The sequence below is a fragment of the Lepus europaeus genome, chromosome 5 (assembly GCF_033115175.1).
Source record: "Lepus europaeus isolate LE1 chromosome 5, mLepTim1.pri, whole genome shotgun sequence".
NCBI lineage: Eukaryota > Metazoa > Chordata > Mammalia > Lagomorpha > Leporidae > Lepus > Lepus europaeus.
In genome coordinates, this window is record NC_084831.1 from 113,529,864 (window position 1) to 113,553,350 (window position 23,487).

A 23,487-nucleotide genomic window follows, 5' to 3' on the forward strand; every position below is an offset into this window, starting at 1 on the left:
CTCCTCCATGGGTGGTAGGGATCCAAATAGCTGAACCATCACCTGCTGCCTCCCAGGATGCACATGAGCAGGAAGCTGGACTTGGAAGCCGAGTTGGGACTTGACCCAGGCACTCCGGCACGGAATGCAAGCATCCCAAGTGGAGTCTCAACCACTGTTGCGAACGCTTGCCTAGGGCCAGTGTCTCTAGGGCAGGGAAGTAAGCTGGAGAAGCTGCTGCACCAGGTTATTTGCCTTGTGGACGCCATAGTACTTGGCATATGGCAGAAATACAATGGAATCCGAAAGGGAAAGAGGGAAGGCACAGGCGAGTCAGACCAGGGTTATGTATATGTCAGTCCATGTGCTTTTTTTTTGGTCTTGGATTTTCCAAGAAGTAGGGTACTGTATTTTCCAAGAAATACAGGGGTAATCTTCTCCTTCTCTCTTCTTTTTTTAAATATTTGTTTATTTATTTGACAGTCAGAGTTACAAAGAAAGAGGAGAGGCAGAGAGAGAGAGGTCTTTCATGTGCTGGTTCACTCTCCAACCGGCCACAACTGCTGGAGCTGTGCCATTCCGAAGCCAGGAGCCAGGAGTGTCCTCCGGGTCTCCCACGTGGGTGCAGGGGCCCAAGGACTCGGACTGTCCTCCATTGCCTTCCCAGGCCACAGCAGAGAGTTGGATCAGAAGTGGAGCAGCCGGGACTCGACCTGGTGCCCATATGGGATGCCAGCACTGCAAGAGGCAGCTTTACCTGCTTCGCCACAGCGCCAGCCCCTCCTTCTCTCTTCTTAATTGCCATATATTACAGTACATCAAAATGTTCATGGAAAATGGTTTATAAGCTGAATTCATTTTAATGCAAAAAGCTGTTTTTTAAAAAATTTCACTTAGAGAGAGACAGACAGAAATCTCCCATCTGCTGGCTCACTCCCCACATGCTGGCCACAGCCCATATATGGAAAAATGTGAATGTCCAAAGCAGTGGCTTAGCTGCTGCACCAAATGCCTGCCCTGGATGCAAAAATAATTTTGAAATCCATGCATATGAGGGATCTTCAAAAATTCATGGACGGTATGTATTATGCAAAGACTTCAATTTTTTTGCACCAAAACAAGTTTGCCTTTTAATTCCATTTTTCCACCAGCCCTCTGAAGTAGCCTGTATTAGTAATATCCAGGAAACCTTAGGAAATGAATAAAGCTATAACAACTCAGGAATTTGTCAATGCTAATAAAACCATGACATACGATAGGAAACTTTTGTGGATCGTGAAGAAGACAGCTGATCCGCCACGTTTCTGGAGGCCGGTATACGAGAGGGGGCCTCCTCTCCATTCCTGCATCTGCGTTTTCACAGGGGGCCCAGGCCCTTCCCATCACGATCCTGTGCCAGTGACTGCAGCAGGGAGACGCGCCGAAGGACCCAAGAAGGATGGCTCCTCACCACAGGGGCGGTGTGTGCAGGGGCTACCGTTACCGGCTACAAGCAAGATTTGCAAATAAGATTTGTGGGCAGACACTCTGCTAGCACACTCTTCCCAGAAACAACTGCACTGATCTGTGGAGCAGAAACAAACAAAAGATGATCAATTGCTCATGCGTCTCAGCCTGGGCCCGTGCCCCTAGGACCCACACCCTGCCAGGGGATGTGCAGTGCACTCCCCTACCTGCAGCCTGAGGAATGGGAGCTCTCATGCCCACCCAGCTCCCAGCCTGGATGCCAGAGGGACCTGTGCTCAGAGCTCAGGAGCCCAGGCAGGTGGCGGGGTCTGCCTGTGCACCGCACTGATGCAAAGCCTCCATTTCAGCTGCAGTCTCTCTGGTGTGGGTTGCTTGTGTGTGAGAGTGATGAGCAGAGCCAAGAACAAGTGTCCACCACCTGTTCTCTTTGTAGGTACAGAGGGCTGTCAATCATGAGAGGATGAGAGAGGGCTGATTTGTAAATTCTCCCATGAAAACCCCGAATCTCTCTCTCTCCCCCTCTCTTTCTCTCTCTCTCTCCCTCTCTGTGCATGACTGAACTCCCTTGACACATGTTAAGAGCTGCCTCTTTGCCACCAACCTGCCCTTAAGAACAGAATTTGAAACAAACAGCTCCCTGTTGGTACTGGAGTCTCCTGAGCCTGCTGATGGAGCTTGCCTTCTCCAGCTGCCTGTCGGCCGCACCTCGCCCAGCCCCTGACACCCCAGCTGCAGCCCTTCAGCACCTCACAGCGGGGGCCAAGCAACCGGGGGTGTCCCAGTGGTTGGGGGCGAGCCCTGCGTCTTTCTTCTTCCACTCACGTGCTGGCTAGTGCCTCTCCTGCACCGGCGGGCCGCCTGCTTTCCTTCCCCTGGCCCGTGCCCTGCCTTGAACACCTTTTTGTAGTTCTCCCTTCCTCTGCTGAAGGAGAGGAAAAGTTAAAAACTCGGGGACTGTATTCATTGAGATTTACAGGTTGTGAAAGAAGTCACTTCTTGGTCTTCCGTTCAGCTGATCCTTCCTGTTTGCTAGGCAAACTGAAGGCTGGGTTCGTGAACAAGAAGATTCCAATTCTGAGGACAGGTGAAGCATCCCTAACCCCAAAATCTGAAATACTCCTGTATCTGAAACTCTTCAACCTGACGTGACACTCAGAAAGTTTCGGATTTTGGATCCTTTTTCATCTCAGATTTTTTGAGTAGGGATGCTCAGTTGGTAACGTATACATTTATTCCAAAATCTGAAAATCCCCCACGCTGAACCATTATTTGTCCCAAACATTTTGAATAATGGATACTCAACTTGGACTTGCTTTTCCCTTTTAGAATGGCATAAAGAATTCTCCCATTTCTCCTGTCTTTCTGTCACCCCAGCCTTCTTCCATTGAAGTCTCTTCTTCCTGTGTGTGTCCCTACTGATTTCCCAAACCTCACTGCTTCTACCACAAGGCATCGTTTGACATGAGATTTGTCAGAGGGCCTCGGTCTCAATGGCCCTCCAGCTGAGGCCTCTGTCTCCAACAGAACCCTGGGCATCTCTGTTTCCTAACGAATCTGGCCCCAGCACACTGGTGTGCACCTCTTTTGAAGCTCTTTGCCTTTTGATGATCTCACTCTTTGGGAGCAATGAATTCCATAGCTTCAGGTTCACTGCCTGCTTCCTCTTAAGGATGCTGATCTTGTTTCAATCAAGCTTCTAGGGGAGTCTTATCTTGAGCAGATCAGGAAAATCTACTCTTTCCACCCAAGATATCAGAGTATGTCCTTCCTTCAGTTTTTTACTTTCCCAGGCAAAGAGCCCCACGAGTTTTAATTGGTGCTCATGGTACAAAATCCCCACCTCTGACCCTCTTGGGCCTGGTTACAGTTTCAGACGGCATCTGTTTCCCCAAAAAAGACATCAGGGTTTTATGTCACCAGCGCTGCAGACTCCACTCACCACGTCTAGATGGGACGCCGGGCATACTTCCTGCGATGGAGCTCGTCCACTCGCTCCAGGTACCAAGTGCCTGGGAAAAGGTTCTTTGTGTCACCGGGTGGTGAGAAATTCACTGTGGAATGAGGAAAACACATTAGTCACCAAGAGCTACATGAATTTGGGGAAGAGAAAAAAGTGATAGGGGTATCTTCAGGTTCACAGTGACGCTTTCCCGACTGGCTGCCCCAGGCTGCATGGTCACCTATAGCACAACAAGCAGAAGCCTGTACCAGCAGAACCAGAGAGGCAGCCACCTTGGATCCAGTAGATCTCACCATAGGCTCATGCCATCTTCCTGCAGTGAACATGTGCTTCATCCACTGGCATCTCCATCACACCCTTTGCCAATGGGACCTAGGTTGAGGTGGACCCCAGAGCTTCCTGCTTCCTAATAGACACTTTCTCGCTACTCGTAAGTTGTCTGGCTCTGATTTCTTGCATTGTTCATTCGTGTTCATCTCAGAGGTCGTATTTTTCTTGCCAGTGGTTTTGTTTGCTACAATGGGTCCCCTGTCTCAGAGGAGATGCATGACCGCCAGGCTTTCATCTAAGTGTCCTCAGACACTCCCAACTCTTCGAATTCTTTCTCCTTTAAGACCATGCTACAAACTATGCACCTTAAGTTTTGTTTGAGGAAATGTAGTTACCATGATTTAAAAAATAACATCTGGTATCTCCAGTCCTAACTTTGTCTCTCGTTTCCTTTACATTTGTTGCTTTGAGGGTAAGTAATTTTGTATAGATACTTGATGGAGAAAGGGGCCATTGAGAGAAGACAGCAATATTCATTGATATCTTATTTATGTGCATGAATTCCTTCAATATGTTTGGAAATCTTGCATATTAAGTATGATTTTAGAAATGAGACAACTAAGAAAAGGTAAATAATTTTCCCAAAGACAAAACAACTAGGACGTGATACAGCTCAGGTTTAGATATGGTCTCCAAGCTCTAAAGTCTGAACTCTCAACTTTTACACTGACAGCATTTTCAGTGACTGTGCAAGTACTTCTGGTTTCCATGGGACAAGATGGTCTGGTTCAAGGTCTGGGTGGGTAGTTGAAATCCACACTACATATTGCCTTCTGCCTCTTCCCAACTCTGCCTTCTGCTTCTCCTTCCTGCTCCCTTTTCTTTAAATTTATTTATTTTATTTGTGAGGCAGAGTTACAGAGGGAGAAGGACACACACACACACACACAGAGAGAGAGAGAGAGAGAGAGAGAGAGAGAGAGAGAGAGATCTTCCATCTGTTGGTTAACTCAAAATGAATGCAATGGCCAGGGCTGGGCTGGGCCAGACCAAAGCCAGGAGCTTCTTCTGGGTTTCTCACATCAATGCGGCTTTCCTGGGCACATTAGTAGGGACCTGGATCAGAAATGGAGCAACTGGACTCAAACTGGTGCTCAGATGGGATGCTGGCATCGCAGGTGGCAGCTTAACTCGCTACTCCACAAGGCTGCCCCCAACACCCTACCCCAACCCCTCTCCCATTCCCCTTTGACAACAGATCGTCTGGCAGATCTCACAACCACCTCTCGTAGCAGGCTTGACTCTGGACTACGCATGCTAGATTTCTGACGGCTCCCTGGCTCCCAGCTACTGACATCAAGTCTGAGATTGACTTTCTCCCCTTTCTTCCTGCCCTTCTCCTCACCCTTGTGGTAGAATTGCTCCCTTTGGTTCATTATTTCTGTGAATTCCTCAGGAGACATCCGCTTCCGGGAGGCCAGGCGTTTTGGCAGGTCTGATATGCTGGACACCAGTTTCTCCAGAGGAGAGCCTGAGAAGCAAAAGCGAGATTGTTAAGCCCACTTCACTGTCATTATCACTGGTGCCAGTCACAAGTCCAAATGACAGCAGGTTCTGTGGGAGCTTGCACCCCAGGAAAAAATGCTCTGAGTGGCTTGGCATACCAAAAATCATAAGCAAAACCAAATGTTCATAAAACATACAGGCAGGCACACTCATTTAGTCAAGGCATATCTCACATAGTGCTTGCATGTTTCTTCCTCCCTCCCTTCCTTCCTTCCTTCCTCCCTTCCTTCCTTCCTTCCTTCCTTCTTTTTTTTCTTCCTTCTTTCTTTCTTTCCTTATTTGAAAGGTAGAGTGAGAGTGAGAGCGAGAGTGAGTGTGAGCACACACACGCGCAAGAGAGAGAGAGGTTTTCCATGTACTGATTCACTCCCCAAATGCCTGCAAAAGCCAGGTTGGGCCAGGCTGAAACCAAGAGCCAGGAACTCCATCTTAGTCTCCCACAAGGGTACCAGGGGCCCAGGCACTTGAGCCATCATCTGCTGCTTTCCCAGACACATTACAGGGAGCTGGGATTTGAACCAGTGCTCTGACATGGGGTGCGGCCACCAAACCCGCTGCACCACAACACTGGCCCCTGCGTGTGTCTTCTTAATCACATAAGTCATAGAACAATCATTAAATACTTAAAGAATCTCTCCAAACTATCAACTTCTCTTGAGCCAGTTGCCACCAAACCACCATTACCCTCTGCCTGGACTCTTGGCTGAGACTATCTGACTGCTCTCCCCATGTCTGTCTTGGTTTCTCTCCAACCTCGTCCCTAAGGAGTAGCCAGGGAAGCGCTGAAATGCACGCACCCCACAGAACCCCTGCACTGCTAACCCTGCTCAGTAAGTTTCTCTGCTTGTCAAGACGGCAGCTTCAGTAGGAAGAGGCAGAGGTGATTTCTTTCGCCAGATGACTCTCATCCGGGGTGCCTGATAGGAAGATGAGAGACTCACCCGGAGAAGCATCCTGGGACACACGGAGGGAGAAAAGGCTTGCTGCTAACCCAGAGCCATAAGAGAAGGCACCGATCCGGGAGCCCGCTAATTCCTGGGCAGAGTGGCTGCAGGGAAGAAAGCCAAGACCAGAAATGCATCGGTATCGTATTCTGCACTTCTAATAAAGCACCGGTCTCCCAGCCAGGCACCTCCCGTCCACCTCAAGGCACTGGAACCCGGTGCCGGGCACTTGACACAGCAAGGGACGCTGGCAGACCCCGGGGACAGACCTGAAACTAGGAAACCTTGGCAGCTGGAAAGCGCCTAACACCCAAAATGAGTAAGGCATAGTGAGCACGGCAGAATTTGGGGTATAAAGGGAACTTCTCCCCACTCATGGGAAGACGAATTTCAGAGAGAGGGAGGTCAGCCCACTGGACTCTCCCTCAAGCCTCCCGCACTGACTGCTCGTGGTTCAGCACTCACATCTTTTTGATTATTCCTTGCTAGCAATAATTTAATCAAGTTCACTGATAAGTATTTTTCCTAAGTTACATTCAATATTTCCTTACAGATTCCCACAAAATAGGAAATGAATAGAAATCACACACATTTGAGCACCTGCTACACACTTCAGTTTTAAGTCATTTTGGATACTTGGTGTTCATCAAAAGTGTGAAGGCAGGTACTGTTATTTTACAGGGAAGGGAAACAAGGCACATGGAAGTTGAGTACTTTTCCAAGGTCATTGCTACTAAGTGGTAAGGGGATTTGAATTCCAGCAGTGGGCCTCGAAGCTGAACCCTCTTTAATCACCATACTCTACTCGTATATGGAGGTTTTAAGTAGGTGAGACAAAAATATGTGCCCAAGTAGATCTTACACATCCCCTTACGTATGTGTGCTCACTCTGGAGACCACTATTTAACACAGGCCATGGATCTCCCTACACCACCACCTTTGAAACAAGCTTCCTCTCTGCCTTCTTCCCTCCCTTGCTCCAGTTGCCCCCGCGGACCGTGTGATTTGGGGTATGGAGGAGGGGCCGGACACAGAACTCACTGGGACAGGAGTGAGGCCAGGCACCCATACAGGGATGAGGTGTACATGTTCCCGTTGTGTGTGGAGAGGTAAAGGGAGGCCTTGGTCTTCTTGTTGAACGTGTCCAGAGAGGCCTTCAGAAGAGCTTTATCCACTTCCTTGTTGTTGTAGGTATCTTCCAGCTTCAGGCCCCTGTGTGGCAGGCAGAGGGGGCCAGGTGAGGAGCCACAGGAGGGGGTGGGGGAGAAGAGGGGAAAGGAGCAGCTTCAGGGGAGACCACCTTTAGGCACATGTTTTATGACAACATTTGGAAATACGGAAAGGCATGCACACACGCATACACACACACAGAGAAACCCATGACAAGTGCAGTGCTACCATTCAGAGATTGCACTCAGGGTGTAGTTTACTTGTGGACTCTAGATCTATTTTCACATGATCTATTAGCAAACTAGAGACAAACTATACTATGCATTCTGTCTAGCGTGTTGTCTTAGTAAATAATTTTTCCACGACAGTGAATAATCTTCCATAATGTGATTTTTAAAGAGCACAGATGGCCTATGATGAGGTACCTTGCTTTAAACTATTTCACCCCTGCTCCTCACTAGCTAGCTTACAATGAACAACCCCTTGTCCTTCTACTTTTTATTTGTTTAAATTTTATTTATTCAAAAGGCAGAGAGACAAAGAGGGAGGGAGAGACAGACATACAGAGAGGGACTGAGACAGAGAGAATGAGATCTTCCACCTTCTGGTTCACTCCCCAATGCCCACAAGCTCTGGGGGTGAACTGGGCTTCAGTCCGGGAGCCCAGAACTCACTCCAGGTGCTTCTCATGGGTGGCTGGGACCCAGGTAGACAGTGTAGTGTCTACACAGTGTAGTGTACAGTTTAGTGTACATGAGCAGGAAACATTGGAAGTGCAGCCAGGTCTCTAACCCAGACACCCAATATGGGATGCAGCTGCTTAGACCCAGCCCTGCTTGTGTTTTCAACATGAACTAATGAACCAAAAGGCATGCACATCCTTTAAGGCTTTAGCTTCTGCTATTATTCTTCTAAACACTTGTATCCATTTACACATCCACTATTGTTCCTTTTTCCAAAGCCTTGCCCATTCTGGCTATTCAAATCCTATAAAGATTACATGAAGAACATGGTAGCTTGCCTATTTCTTTAACACTTAAAAATGTGATTATATGCATTTCCTCTTTAAGAAAATTTCTTGTTCATGTCTTTTGCTCATTTTTTCCACTAAGGTGTTTATCTTAATACTGATAAAATCTTTTTTAAAAATATTTATTTATTTGGAAGGAAGGGTAACAGAGAGAGGGAGAGATAGAGAGAGATCCTCCATTTGCTGGCTCATTCCCCCAAATGGCTGCAATGGCCAAGACTGGGCCAGGCAGAAGCCAGAAGCTGGGAACTCCACCTAGGTCTCCCAATGGGTGGCAGAGGCCCAAGTACTTGGGCCATCTTCTGCTGCCTTCCCCGGCATCCTGGCAGGGAGCTGGATGGAGAGCAGAGGAGCTCATACTCATACTGGCACTCTGTTATGGGATGCTGGCATCGAAAGGGGCAACTTCGCCCACTGTGCCACAACACTGGTCCCTGATAAGATCTTAGATTACAGATATTAAGCTGTTATCTTTGGTACGCTTTTTACTTAAATAGGGCGGGTCTTGCAAGTGTTGTTTGAGCTAATCGTGATGGTTTAGCCAGTGAGTTAGTGGTAGGGTTGATGGCTGTAGTTAGTAACAGGGACAATGTTGGTAAAATAGTCCAAGCTTGAAATTAAAAAAAATGAATCGACAAGAAAGGGAAAGCTTCCCTTGGCAGTGAACATGCTGCTTTTCCCACATATCTCACAGTAGCGGCCCATACAGAGCTCTCTTCCTGCCCTTTGACATCTAAGGGAGCGGACCGGGCTATCTCCATTTTACAGATGGGGGAGATGGAGGCAACAAGCCATGGACTCCCCAGGGTCTCCTCCTGCATCTGCCGGCTGTGTCCCAGCAGGCTGTGAGACCTCCTAGGGCAGGGGTCCTGGAGTCACACGTGTCCCCGTATCTGGAGCCTTTAGGAGGATGCCTGGTGCACAGCGGCTGCTGAGCACGGTGCCGTCACCACACTCCCCTTCCCCTCCTACTTATTCTCTGTGCTTTCTCACAGTCACAGGATCCAGAGGTGCTGGCAAATGTCCTGTGACCCCCGGAAGTACACGCGGAGGGCCGTGGGCAGACCGTAGCCCCTGGCTCCATGGAAGTTGGGGCAACCTTCCCGTTGCTGTTGTCCAGCCTCCTCCCTGCTCACTCCCCAGCCTCTAGGTCCTCCCGAACAGAACTCACCTGAAGGCCTCCAGCCCCTTGTATACGCTGGATTGGGTATCATCGCTGGCTGACAGAAAGTCATTGAGCACCAGGCGAGCCAGAGATTTCTGGACCATCTTGCAAAAGGGGGTGTGGAAGATCATGTACTGCAGATCGTCGAGGGTGAAAGGCCTGTCGATGCCGTCTGGAAGAGTAAGGGCGAAGTCAAGGGCGCGGCAAGACGCATGAGCCACGTGGAGCAGGACATGATGGTGTTGGGGCATGGGGCTCCCCAAGAACTAGTTGCTGCCCCCAGCAAACACAGCTCATCCGTTTCACCTGCACTTCCTATGCACCCTCTGTGAATGAGGAAGGTGCGAAGGAAACAAACATCTTTGTATCTACCATCGCCAACCTCTGTAGCAGCCGCTTTCTCTACACCAGACTGATGCTGTCCCATTTGCTTGATTTTCTGATGCAGGAAATAGGGTCTCCAAAACGCTAAGTGAGTCATAGAATTACTAAAAGCCACCCAATTTAAAGAAGGCAGCCTCAGGTTTGCACTCTGACACCTCTGTCCCTGCAGCACGGCCTGGTCTCCCACTCTGAAGGGGAGGGCACTGCAGCCTCTGCCTGTAGGAAAGTTTGCAATTTAGCGCTGTAATCAAAGCAGCAGCCATCAAGGTCCACAGGAGAAAAGGGGTCAAGTTTAAATGCGAAGTGAATTCAGAGGGCAGCTGGAGCAATTAGTTACTAGCGACTGTTCAGTGGGAAGACAGAGACAGGCCAAGTCAACTTCATACCCATACACCACCTCTGCCAGGAGCCACAGCACAACGGAAAGGGGCAAGAAGTAATCCCGATGCCCCTCCCTGAGCATCCATGGTGCAATGCTCCAGCTCAGGACTGTCCCACAGTGAGCGCTGCCTTTCACACCTGTCACCCACCTGGGCGTGGCCAAGCAGGTAAGCACACTTTTCACTTTTTAATCAATGGATCTTCCTTGTATTTTTAAAGTAAAATCCATTTGCTTCTTTTCTGATGATGAAAGTAGTACATTTTTAATAGGAAAATTAATAAACTAAAGGTAAAAATAAAATCAACCTGGAATACCCTCCAGAGAAAAATTGCTCGTAACACTTCAGTTTACAGAAAATATAGGTAAAATATTTCAACATCCATCAGACCAAGAGTCAAACTGTGCCTGACTCAGAAACAAATCCCAGCCCCAGCAGGATGTGGCTACTCTGCCTCACAACAGTATCTCCCCAGGTGGCTGACACCGTTGGTTTCATCCTGGGAGCTTTGGCCCTGCATCATTTACTTACTTTGATTTAGCACGAGTTAGAGGTGATTTTATATTTGGGTTTGAGAGACATCAAATAGGTTTTAGCATAGACCCTGGGAAGAGCGTAAGAGAGGGATATGATGAAACTCTTCTGACACTGCTTTTCATTGAAGGAAAAAAAAGACCTTGTCTTATGCATTTCAATTGGCTCCCTACACTCATGAAGACATTTAGGCCCCAGAGTCCGATGTAAATGGTTAAGGAATCAGGATGGAAGTTTGATCCAACTATAGTGTCCCAAGGTGGGGCCTTAGGGGAGTGATTGGATTGGATTTGGTTCCTGGGTTGGAGCCTCATAGTTGAATCATGATGCCTAAACCAATGGGGTTGCCAAATCTTAGGCCGAGAATCCCCCAAATGGCAAGCCAAAATAAACCTTCTCCCTTCACAAACAGTGCCTCTCAGGAATTTTACTTTGTTAGTATCAAAAGCTGAACAATACTGTGTGGCTGACACTTTCAGGCACAAATAGAGACACCACCTTCCGCCACCTGGACCCCTACCTCGCTTCCACTGCTTCTGGATCTTTTGGCGGTATGCTGTGTAACATCGATCCAGTGCCCGAAAGTAGCACTGGATGGAGAGCTTCCCATCCACCAGCGGGTACTCGGAGGCCAGATTTGGTTTGTAGAAGTCATACGCGTTCTCCATGTGGGTGCCCCGGAGCCCTGGAAAGACAGAGTGTTGAAAGGACTCCACAGTGTGACCCTCCTCAAGTAGAAAGGGTGGGAAAACCATGGGAAAAGAGCCTCCGTGCCCAAGCCAACGCCTAATCAATGCTCCTCCTGTATTGAAAGGAGTGGAGTAGATTGTTGGTATCACATAAATGAGATCTGCGTTTCCCTTTCCACACCTATGTGGACTTGGCAAAACCTCAAAGGGAAGACTCACTGCACACCCAGTCAGCTTCTTTCTTCTGCAGCTGCCAGTTTGGTTTCCTAAAGTCCCTCATCAGCACCGGTCATTCCCCACGTCATTGTCCCAGTGCGTGACGACGCTGATGAGCAAACCTCACTGATATCTCCAAGTCCCTTCCTCCCACCCTGTGCTCCCTAGATCCACCTTTCAGTGGCAATCAATACCACCCTCAAAATCACATCTCAGCTCTTAAGCAATGAGGATGCCAATCTGGGATCAGCCCTGCCTCACACAATCCTTTGGTAACAGTGTACTACAAACCTTGCTCCAAGGCCAGAGGGGCGTGGGGCCCAATCAGCATTGCCACAGCTCCAGCCCCGCCTGTAGGCCGGGCATTACCGTCAGGATAGACTGCGATGTCACCACAGACCACCAGTGCGTAGCGACCTGCAAAGGGAAGGAAGACAGAATTATCATCACGAACCAGCTCGAGAGTGGACAGGGCACCCCCCGTGTGTCAGGCACAAGCATAGGTACTGGGAATAGAGCAGTGAACAAGCCTCAGAATCCCAGCTCTGTGAGTTTATGTTCTAGTGAAGCTCGTGGTCCATCTGACATGCAAAGTCCTGACATGCTAGCTCAGTTATTCAGAATTCTGTCTGTGAATTCAATGAAGAATTTGCTACTTGGTATGGTAAAGACAATTTAGGTTGGCACCAATCACCATATAGCATTTCACGATCCTAAGATTTCTTCCAAATTACAGAAGGCCAAGGAGTAGAGGGAAAAACTAGTATTTACAATACAAGCTAGATAGTAGTTATTCTCAAACAATACTTAAAGCAATCCAATGAGGTACATAATGTCCATATTTGTGGGTGAAGACACTGTCTTCCAGAGAGATGTTTGCAATGATGTGCTTCAAGCTATCAATGTTCCAAAGAATAGGCTCTTTGATTTTTGGATAAAGGCTGATGGATGTCCCTTGCCTTTCATTTCTATATTTCAGTTACACATCGGTGCTGGTAATGATGGTAGGGATTGTTAGAGAGGTAATAGTCAGGTGCTAAGTGGGAGAGAAACTGTAGGAACAGATTTGACTACTCAGAGACAGGAACATCCCACATTAATGGAACTGTTTATGGTAAGGCCAGCTAGTGCCATTTAAAAATCACTGAGTGGGGCCAGCGCTGCGGTGCAGTAGGTTAATCCTCCACCCGCAGTGCTGGCATCCCATATGGGTGCCGGTTCTAGTCCCGGCTGCTCCTCTTCCAGTCCAGCTCTCTGCTAAGATCTGGGAAAGCAGTAGAAGATGGCCCAAGTCCTTGGGCCCCTGCAGCCGCGTGGGAGACCAGGAAGAGGCTCTTGGCTCCTAGCTTCGGTTCAGCCTAGCTCTGGCCATTGCAGCCATTTGGGGAATGAACCAATGGAAGGAAGACCTATCTCTCTGTCTCTCCCTCTCACTGTCTGTGACTCTACCTCTCAAATAAATAAATAAGTAAATCTAAAAAATATATGGAATTGCACTGTCTTGCTATATGAACAGAGACAAACTGTTAAACCTCTCTTGGCAACTTTTTAAAGCAAAGGATATTTGAGTAGATGATCTCTAAGGTTCCTATCAACATCAAGATTTTATAATGAGTTTTATAAATAATGTTTACTGCAGTTCCCAAGGTTTTTAATCCTAGTTTCAAATTTAGTACATATCAAGTGCTTTGATTGCCAAGGTACTATTCTTTCACATCTCTGTAGATTACTTTACTCAACCCTGCTAACTCTGCTAGTCAGACAGGCACTTAAGAACACCTGGGGCTCAAGGTGGTTAAGGTACTTACCAGCAGTTATTAACAGAGTTAGGGTTTCTTTTTTATTTTATAGAAAGCTTTTATTGATAAATATAAATTTCATAGGTACAACTTTTGGATTATAGTGGTGGGTTTCTAACTCTTATTTTGTACTATTTCCCTTGGACATTTTCTTGCCATCACAGCCTGGGTTATTCCTTCAACATAGTATTGATGGAAGATATAAGGAAAATACATGGTAATACTACCACATTCAGCAAAAATAAAAAATGGAGGAGCCACGCAGGAGAGGAGGGTTGGAAATACTTTGTGACTGTCTATCCTGAGGATCTCTGGGCCTGTTTCTATGAGGATATTGACCTACTAACATATAAATTCAGATAAGTCTTTCTTTTTTATAAAAAGATTTATTTATTTGAAAGACAGAGTCAGAGAGAGAGAAAGAATCTTCCATCTGCTGGTTTATTCCCCAAATGACCACAATGACTGGGGCCAGGGGCATCAGTAGGGAGCTGGATCACAAGTGGAATACCTGGGACTCCATGCAGCACTCATATGAAATGTTGGTATTGCAGACAGTGGCTTAACCAGGTCTACCAATATCACCTATGAGCGTGGGCATTTGGCTCAGCAGTTAAGATGCTACTGCTCGGAAAGCCCCCATCCCCTACTGGAATTCTTGAGTTCAAGTCCTGATCTACTTCTGATTCCAGTTGCCTGCTAATGTCCTCCCTGGGAGGTAGTGCTTATGGCTCAAGTACTTGAGTTCCTGACAGCCACATCGGAGACCCAGGTTGAGCTGCCGTCTCCTGGCTTTGGCCTGGACCAGTTCTGAGTGTTGCAGATATTTAGGGAGTGAACCAGTAGATGGAAAATCTCTGTCTACCTCTGCCCCTTTGCCTTTCAAATAAATAAAGAATTTTTAAAAATTAAAAACTCAGTATCACCTATATCTCCTAGATTCTTAGAAGATGTTTAAGAGATAAACAGGTGCAGTCAAAAGAGAAATGTATTGAGTTTGGTTTGGTGTCCTGCCTCCATCCTCATTAAGAGCAAAATTATCAGGTCTTCCATTTTCTCATCTACAAATCAAGGATAAGGCCCACGTCCTAAGCTGTTGTAAGGACTAAATGAATGGCCAGGTGAACATGCTTCCTACCTAACTGTGTAGCCCTAAACAGTGCATGTGGTTATTACTGGACACTGGACTGGTCTGTTGGACAACAGCAGCAGCTGTATGAGTAAGCTGTCCTTCCTTCCCAGGAGGAAGCCATCTGGGGATCTGAGAAACAATACCAACAGGGTCCGCCTCCAACCCCAACGCCTTTCTCACAGAAGGCCCCTGGCCCCACATACCATCCCAATAGCTGGACTCCATCCAGTTGGCGGCGTTGAAGAGGGAGGCAGTGCCACCATAGCAGGCATTGGTGGTATCTATGCCTTCGATGTCCGTGTTGCCTGAGTCCTGGAAGAGTTCCATGAGCACCGTTTTGACAGCCTTGGACTTGTCAATGATGGTCTCTGTGCCCACTTCCAGCCGGCCCACGGAGTCCCACGGGAGCTGTGTGCGCTCCATCAGCCGTTGCACCACTGTCAGGCACAGGGAATTGATGTCCTCCTGGACCGAGCAGAAGCCCATCTGGGTCTGACCCAAGCCCACGGTATACTTTCCTGCTTCCACATTGTTAAACTTCTCCAGGTCAGTCTGGTCCACGTATTGGGCTGGGAAGTAGACCTCCATGGCGAGGATGCCCACATCCTTTGGCCAGGTATCTGTTTTGGCCAGGGGGGTAGCAGAGACTGTGGAGAACCTGTGGTGGAGATAACGATCACAATTCCACTGGGGTCCTCTAGCCACTTTCCTCAAAGACAGTCACACGGCAAACATGTGACTCTCTTTTGAAATATATGTTGAAGCTATGTTATCAGATGACTACAAATTTAGTACTGTTCTGTCTTTAAAATGAATTGGTTCTTTTATGCCTATTAAATATCCCTTTTTATGTTGGGGATACTCTCCTTGTGAAGTCTGCTTGTCGTGAAGTCAGCATAGCTACGCTGTTTGACTATTGCTTGTGTGACTGATTTTTTCTGTCCTTTTATATTTTCTCTCTCAGATACTTTGTACTTAACATGCATTACTTGTAAAAAGTATCTAGTTGAGGGGCCAGTGATGTGGCTTAGTGGGTAAAGCCGCCACTTGCAGTGCTGGCATCCTATCTAGGCACCAGTTCGAGACCCGGCTGCTCCACTTCCGATTCAGCTCTCTGCTGTGGCCTGGGAAAGCAGTAGAAGATGGCCCATGTTGGCCAGTACCGCGGCTCAATAGGCTAATCTCCCGCCTGCGGCGCCGGCACATTGGGTTCTAGTCCTGGTTGGCACGCCGGATTCTGTCCCGGTTGCCCCTCTTCCAGGCCAGCTCTCTGCTATGGCCCGGGAGTGCAGTAGAGGATGGCCCAAGTGCTTAGGCCCTGCACCCGCGTGGGAGACCAGGAGAAGCACCTGTTTCCTGGCTTCAGATCAGCACAATGTGCCGGCCGCAGTGCGCCGCCGGAGCGGCCATTGCAGGGTGAACCAATGGCAAAAGGAAGACCTTTCTCTCTCTCTCTCACTGTCCACTCTGCCTGTCAAAAAAAAAAAAAGAAGAAGAAGAAGAAGAAGAAGAAGATGGCCCATGTCCTTGGGCCCCTTCACCCACATGGGAGACCCAGAAGAAGCTCCTGGCTCCTGCTTCAGATCAGAGGAGCTTCAGCCGTTGAGGCCAACTGGGAAGTGAACTAGCGGATGGAAGACCTCTCTCTCTCTCTTTCTCTCTCTGCCTCTCCTTCTCTCTCTGTGTAACACTGAATTTCAAGTAAAATAAAATAAATCTTTAAAAAAAATCTAGTTGAGTTTTTAAAAAATGTTTAACAAATCTTAAAATAGTGATAATTTAATTGGAGTATTTAATCTAACTCTATTTATTGTAATTACTGATATAGTTGGAATTAAGCCTACCATCTTTCTATTTGTTTGACATGTTCTTTGTGCCTTTATTTTCCCTTTCCTATATTCTTCTTAATTAAGCAAATATTTATTTTTAAATTTTACCTCCTTTTCCTTTTAGTGGTAACTTTAGAGATATGACATTTATACATAACACATTATGATTTAACAATACTTCTACGCCTTCATGAACTTTAGGTTGACTTCATTTAGCATCCCCTCCCTTGGAGCTAGTAATGTCATATATTTTATATCTATGTCTGTTATAAACCTTTATGGGACATAATTTTTGAAATTTCACTCATTTAAAATGTGTATGTCTCATTATCTGTCTTTCTCTCCTTTTTTTTTCTCCATGCAAGAACATACCCTGTTTTTCTCCTTTTAAAGAAGTTTTCTGCTTATTTCCCTCCTATCTGGTTTTTCACTGCTTACAGAACACACCCCGCACACCACCAGTCCAGAAACACAACAGGGATTAAGACTCTCTTGGTGCCTCCAAAGGGAGCACAACCTAATGGAGGAGGGAGACCATCGTACAGCAACAAGCAAACCTGTGGGAAGACAGGGGCCAAAGAGAGCAATTCTCCCATCCGAGTGCTAACCAGACCCAGCCCTGCTTAGCTGCTGAGATCAGGTGAGATCAGGTGTGGTCAGGGTGGTATGGCCGTAGACCAAGGAGAGCAATTCTAAATGAGGGCAGAGAGAACATGGGAGGGCCAGTAGGAGAGGGAAGAATTCTATTTCTCTCCTGGATCTGCCCACCTTGCTTCAGCCCTGACTCTTGATTAAAAATCTGGGGTTTGTCCTCGCAGTTGTAAATACAGAATTCACTAAGTTTGTGTCTCACACTTCCCATGTGGAAGCACCTGTGGTCTCGTCACTTTTGCCATGTTCTTTACTATACAGGTGGTGAAAGGCATACGCTGGTGAAATGCTCCAAGTGACTTCACTGTTTTTTATGTGTCAGAAATACTCTGGCCCTTTGCTGCTGCCTTGCATGCCGGGCTTATAAATTTATCTCCAATAAATCCAGCCTAAATGTATCAGTCATTATCAGGATTCTGGGCCTCTGGGAGACCCAGTGTTCCCACCAGGAGGGTCACAGTTAAGGACGGCTCTGAGTGAAATTGGGTGAGGAAAGGGATTTATGTCCAACAACAGCTGACAAGAGACACTCAGAGTTTCTTTATCTGCCCTACTTAGGTGGTAACCTCTAAATAACTGGAGTTTGTACTCTCAAATATTTGTGGAGGAGCTTCCCCTAGGACCTCGAAGCTAATGGTTAGCCAGCGCTGGGGCCTGCCAGTGTGGCTGGCTTTCCTCACTAGCCTCATTCTCAATCTGCCTTCCCTGAGTTAAATCTCCCTCTCTTTGCAGTTTGAGATCTAAGCTTGCACAGAGAAATGATAACTGTTCAGGTGCTGGGTATGCCAATGACCCTAAACTCAAATAGGTTATATACGTGTATGGACATGTCCCACTGCACTTCATACACAGGTACAATTTGTATGTGTCAATTAAAAGCAAAAACATGTTAAAGCAGCTTATTAAATTTATAGTACTTTGGGGCGGCCACTGTGGCGCAGCAAATTAAAGCTCCAGCCTGCAGCACCGGCATCCCATATGGGCACCGGTTCGAGTCCTGGCTGCTCCTCTTCCAATCCAACTCTCTGCTATGGCCTGAGAAAGCAGTACAAGATGATCCAAGTCCTTGGGCCCCTGCACCCATGTAGGAGACCTGGAGGAGGCTCCTGGCTCCTGGCTTTGGATCAGCTCAGCTCTGGCCATTGTGGTGATTTGGGGAGTGAACCAGTGGAATGGAGCACTTTCTCTCTCTCTGGCTCTACCTCTCTCTATAACTCTGTCTTTCAAATAAATAAAATAATTCTTTAAAAAATAAATTTATAGTACTTTGCTAAACACTTTAATTCACTGTATCAGCACAATACACAACGTTTCTTTTAAAGAACATTCTTAGACTCCTCTTTTCAACAAGTCCCTACAACACCCACAACTCCTACAATACCAGCTCCTTGAAATAGCAGTTTTTACAGCTCATCATTTTGCTTAAGAAGATATAGTTTAGAAGAAGTGTTGTTAAGCACTTCCTTACACACACATAGCTCAAACACTTAACATTCACTGAATTTCACATCTTTTGAGCAACATTCTTTTTAACATGTATCCAGGCACCTCACTAACATACATTAGATCTGCAAACTGGAACAACAGTGTTTACAACTAAGCCTGTGGCCCACATGTTAAGAAATATGTTGAAAGAAGCTATTTAAACACTTCATTACACACACAAAAAAAAAAGAAAAGAAAAAACAGAAGAAAGAAAAGGAGAACTCTAAGCTTGCAAAGACAAATTTCAAGAATCAGTTGCTTTGTAAGTTTTGTAACTATCTTGGTAGGGGGGCTATTTCTGGAAATAGATCATAGCACCTTAAACTTAACAGAAGAAAGCTTCCAGAAGCATCAGATCACTGTAGCTAAGAAAATCCTTCTAAGGGGCCCAGGAGCATTTGGCCTGGCAATTAAAACTGATTGGGACTCCCACATCCCATCCTGGGGTACCTGTATTTGAATCCTGGCATAACTCCCAATACCAGCTTCCTGCTAATGGGCGTGCTGGGAGGCAGCAGGTGATGGCTGTCCCTGCTACCAGGCAGTGAGACCTGGATTGACTTTCCAGCTTCTGGTTGTTGAGGGCATTTGGGGAGTGTACCACTGGATGACTCAGTCTCTCTGTCTCTCTGTCTCTCTCTCTCTCTCTCCCTCCCTCCCTCCTCTCCTCTCCTCTCCTCTTCCCCCACCTCCTTCTCAAGTAAATAAATGAATAAAAATTTTAAGAGCATCATTCTAACTTTCTTTAAAGAATGATCACTTTATTTAATTCAAAATCAGCTTTGCTCTGGTGCTGCCTAGTTCAAAAACATGCACGAAGCTTAGTTTCTTTACTCCACCTCTTCTCCTTTCCTCCTATTTCAAAATGGATGATGCCATGCCAGGTGCTGGGAAGGGGCTCCAGGGGGCAAGAGGCTGGGCAAGCAAAGACAGGACAGGGTTCTGGAGGCCCTCCTTGATCAGCATGAGCAATGAGGTGAGCACACAGATAACCCGGCAAGGCAGGGCGTGATGAGGGACACAGAGGCATATGAGACTTCAGTGGAAGTGGAGACTTCTGTGGGTGGGAGCATCCGGTAGGGCTGAATCGAAGGGGCTGCACTGGAGATGGTTCTCTCTCTTCTGATGAAGAGTTGGAGGGGACAAAAGGGGTAGTTGCCACTAGAGGGGGTGATTGAGCAGGAAAAGGGAACCTGGAGACAAGGGTGTGGGGGGGTGGAATAGGGAGACAACATGGGGGTGTTCAAAAAGCTTGTGGAAAATGCATGTTCTCAAGACACTATGAGTGGATTTCTGCACTTTTATCACCAATGCTAATGTGTTTTCTAATTCCACTTTTTTTCAGGAATTTTTGAAGCACCCTCCCATGTGAAGACAGTAGGAGGTGGAGGGCACACGTCCTACTAAATCCTACGGGAGCAAAGCAGACACTGTGGTGGAGGAGTTCTGAGAAGGCTTAGAGCTGAAGCAAGTGGGACTGGAGGGGGCACAGACACACAGCAAGGAGGTCACTCATAGAGGACGTTCTTGGCGTCAGTTCATGCCAAGGGCAATGGATTGACTGGGAATTCACCAAAAGGGAAATGTGAATGACAAGTCCAAGAGTGCGAACCAAGGAAGTTGGACTGTTAGTGGGGAATGAGTTTTTCAGAGTAAATTCACACCAAGCTCTTCCTCACAAGTACGGACGCAGGTGAGAGTCTGAGCCTGGATATTTGATCTATATGCAACAGTTTGGAAGGGGGTGGGGAGACTGTAGATTACAGGAGAATCGGGAAGAAGATGAGACGCTAATGAGTGCCACCCCTCCCCCATCTACACACCAGGTTCCCTGTATCCTGGGCAAGAGAAGACAATGGATCAAAATCACGTTTTCTAAGGATTCAGTCTTCATGGAATGTTAAGATGGAAGGAAAGGAAAGGCTAGTCCTGAGGGGTATGGGTGGCTTAGGGGTGGGGGCTGGGGGCCTGGGGCACTCACTTAACTCTGTGCTGCCATTGCAACTTGGAGACTGCAAGTACTTGGGACAGGTGGACATGTTTACAAAGGGAAGGTGTGTGTGTGTGTGTGTGTGTTCTTTAACAAGCAAATGTACGCACACACACACACACACTCATCTTTACATTTCATTTTCCCTTTTCCTAAAATCGGAGCACAGAGGAGACAGCTCTTATCAGCCCATTTCGGATCTTGCTGCAGGGACTCAAAGCCACTGATTTGATTAACACTGCCGTTGGCACAGAGTCCCCAAGGGTCTTGGCAGGGCCTGGGAGCAAAGGTGGGAGTGCTGGTGGAGAAGCCAGAGCTGCAGGCCCTTGTTCTTATATTGCTGCTGCTTCGTGCAGCTGCTGGAGTCAGATGCCATCACTGGTCACAAACACAGCCCATGTGGGATTTCTGAGACCCCTCAATTCCAAACTTGAAAGAAACTGGCTATTCAGAGATGAGGTCGAGACCCCAAGGAGTCACCCTGCTTGTCCAAGGCCATGCCCACCCGGCCAACTTTTGACCAGCATTCCAGAGAGATTGTCCTGGGGCAGGCCCCCTGCCTGTGTCTCAGGGCCCCACAGGCTTCCCTGGACAACCCCTGGGAAGGACGCGACTCACCTTTGCTGGGCTGCAGGGAGCAGGCGAGCAGGTGCCAGGGAGGCCTCCCGCAGTGCTGCTTTCACTCGTAGGACCTGCCTCACCGGAGTCAACAGCCGCTGCATCTTCGGAGGAGCAAGCACAAGGCTAGGAGTTCACAGCCCTTGGGAGAGATGCCCAGTGACGCCCGACAAGGCTTTATAGAGCCCTGAGACTCCTGCTTTCAGAAGCCCCGCCCCTGCTTATCCAGGCACAGTCTGCTTTGAAAACTGGGCCAAAGGTCTCACTAGGAAGAAACAGGGCGGAGGGGGGAGCAGAGAAAAACATCATCTCTTGGACATGCAGGCAGCACGCAGCTGCCTTGCTCCTGGGCATGTGTGGGGATGGCTGGCTCGGATCCCTCCTTGCTCAGGCTCCCGTGGGCTGTTTTGCTTCTGCACAGCCGTGGAAGGACAGAAGTCATGACGCTCCTCATAGCTTGTCCCAGGGTGAGCCCCCTGGCCTGTCTTGGTCCTGGACTCCTCACCTGAGTGGCTCTCATTTGGTCTTCCATCACCCTGTCTGTGGTGTTAGCTGTAATTAACGCACTGTGCTTTATAAGAAAAATCTTTCAAAACTAAGAGGAATGAATGTTTCCACAATAGCTCTTCAACTAGCTGTTGGGAGTGGATGCTGGCACACAGCAGAGGACTGGGTGTGAGTGCCAGCTGCCAGCTAGGCTTCGGCTGCCTTTATTGCCCTGCACAGCTCAGCACGGCTTCCAAGTGGGATGCAATTAGTGCTGCAGCAGAGGTATAGGAGCCCCATGGGGTGACTGCCATTTGAAGCTCAAGTTCACCTAAGGAAAGAAGGTTTGCTTTACAGATGAGGTCACAGATAAGCAGAAAGCTATGATTTCCCAAGAGACCTGGTAAGTTGCAGACTGGGGATGCAACCAGGTGTTTTGACTTCAGATTCTGGTCTTTCCACTTTGTTCTTTCTTCCTGATACTTTGTTTTTTTTTCATGTTAATGTAATATTTTTTTGGTCAGGCAGAGTTAGACAGTGAGAGAGAGAGAGAGAGAGAGAGTTATAGACAGTAAGAGAGAGACAGAAAGAAAGGTCTTCCTCCCGTTGGTTCACCCCCCCAAATGGCCACTAAGCCACGCTGTGCCGATCCGAAGCCAGGAGCCAGGTACTTCCTCTCGGTCTCCCATGCGGGTGCAGGGACCCAAGCACTTGGGCCATCCTCCACTGCCTTCCCGGGCCACAGCAGAGAGCTGGACTGGAAGAGGAGCAATCGGGTCTAGTACCCGGTGCCCCAACCGGGACTAGAACCCTGGGTGCCTACGTCACAGGCGGAGGATTAACCAAGTGAGCCATGGTGCCGGCCCATGTTAATGTAATATTAATACAGTGAGAAGAGATTCAATATAATTCATAGATGCAATTCTTTTTTTTTTTTTTTGACAGGCAGAGTTAGATAGTGAGAAAGAGAGAGAGACAGAGAGAAAGGTCTTCCATTTCCGTTGGTTCACCCCCCACCCCAAAATGGCCACTACAGCCGGCACTGCGCCAATCCAAAGCCAGGAGCTGGGTACTTCCTCCCGGTCTCCCATGCAGGTGCAGGGACCCAAGCACTTGGGCCATCCTCCACTGCCTTCCCAGGCCACAGCAGAGAGCTGGACTGGAAGAGGGGCAACCAGGACAGAACCTGGCGCCCCAACAGGGACTAGAACCCGGGGTGCCAGCGCCACAGGTGGAGGATTAGTAAGGGAGACGTGGTGCCAGCCCATAGATGCAATTCTAAGAATATAATGATATTCCCTTCCTCCCTTTCACCCATCTTTCTCCCTCCCTCCCTTCCTTCCTTCCTTCCTTCTTTTTCAGGCTTATTTTTAATTAACTTTACAGTTAAGGGCTTAATTCTCCACTGAATAAAGAGATCAACAAGTAAAAAGACCTAGCTCAGCAGTAACATAGGCAAGGACTACAAACAATAATCAAATCGAAAGATGACCATTTCACACATATGCAGGAAATTTGAAATAATCACAGATCATTAAAACTATGGTAGCATAACATTCTTAACCATTGGTTTGACAAAGATATAAAACAAAGTTTGACAAAAACATATTTGCAATAATACTGATACACACTGGCACTTCTTTTTTTGTTTTTGTTTTTATATTTTTTCTCTTTTAATTTTAGTTCCCACATATAAGGGAGAACATGTGGTATTTGTCTTTTTGTGACAAGTTTATTTCACTC

General features: G+C 47.5%; 1 protein-coding gene across 1 annotated transcript; it reads right to left on the reverse strand.

Annotated features, from left to right (window-relative positions):
• Window positions 1-430: 430 nt before the first annotated feature.
• On the reverse strand, window positions 431-21,435 carry HMGCS2 (3-hydroxy-3-methylglutaryl-CoA synthase 2). Its single transcript, XM_062192076.1, has 10 exons — window positions 21,259-21,435; window positions 14,889-15,343; window positions 12,046-12,171; window positions 11,370-11,534; window positions 9,558-9,723; window positions 7,228-7,398; window positions 6,184-6,290; window positions 5,082-5,207; window positions 3,386-3,497; window positions 431-1,543 (listed from the first exon to the last, which is right to left on the reverse strand). Exons 1-9 carry the CDS (start codon window positions 21,360-21,362, stop codon window positions 3,391-3,393), a joined length of 1,527 nt encoding a protein of 508 aa, XP_062048060.1. The 5' UTR covers window positions 21,363-21,435; the 3' UTR covers window positions 431-1,543; window positions 3,386-3,390.
• Between the last annotated feature and the right edge of the window lie 2,052 nt (window positions 21,436-23,487).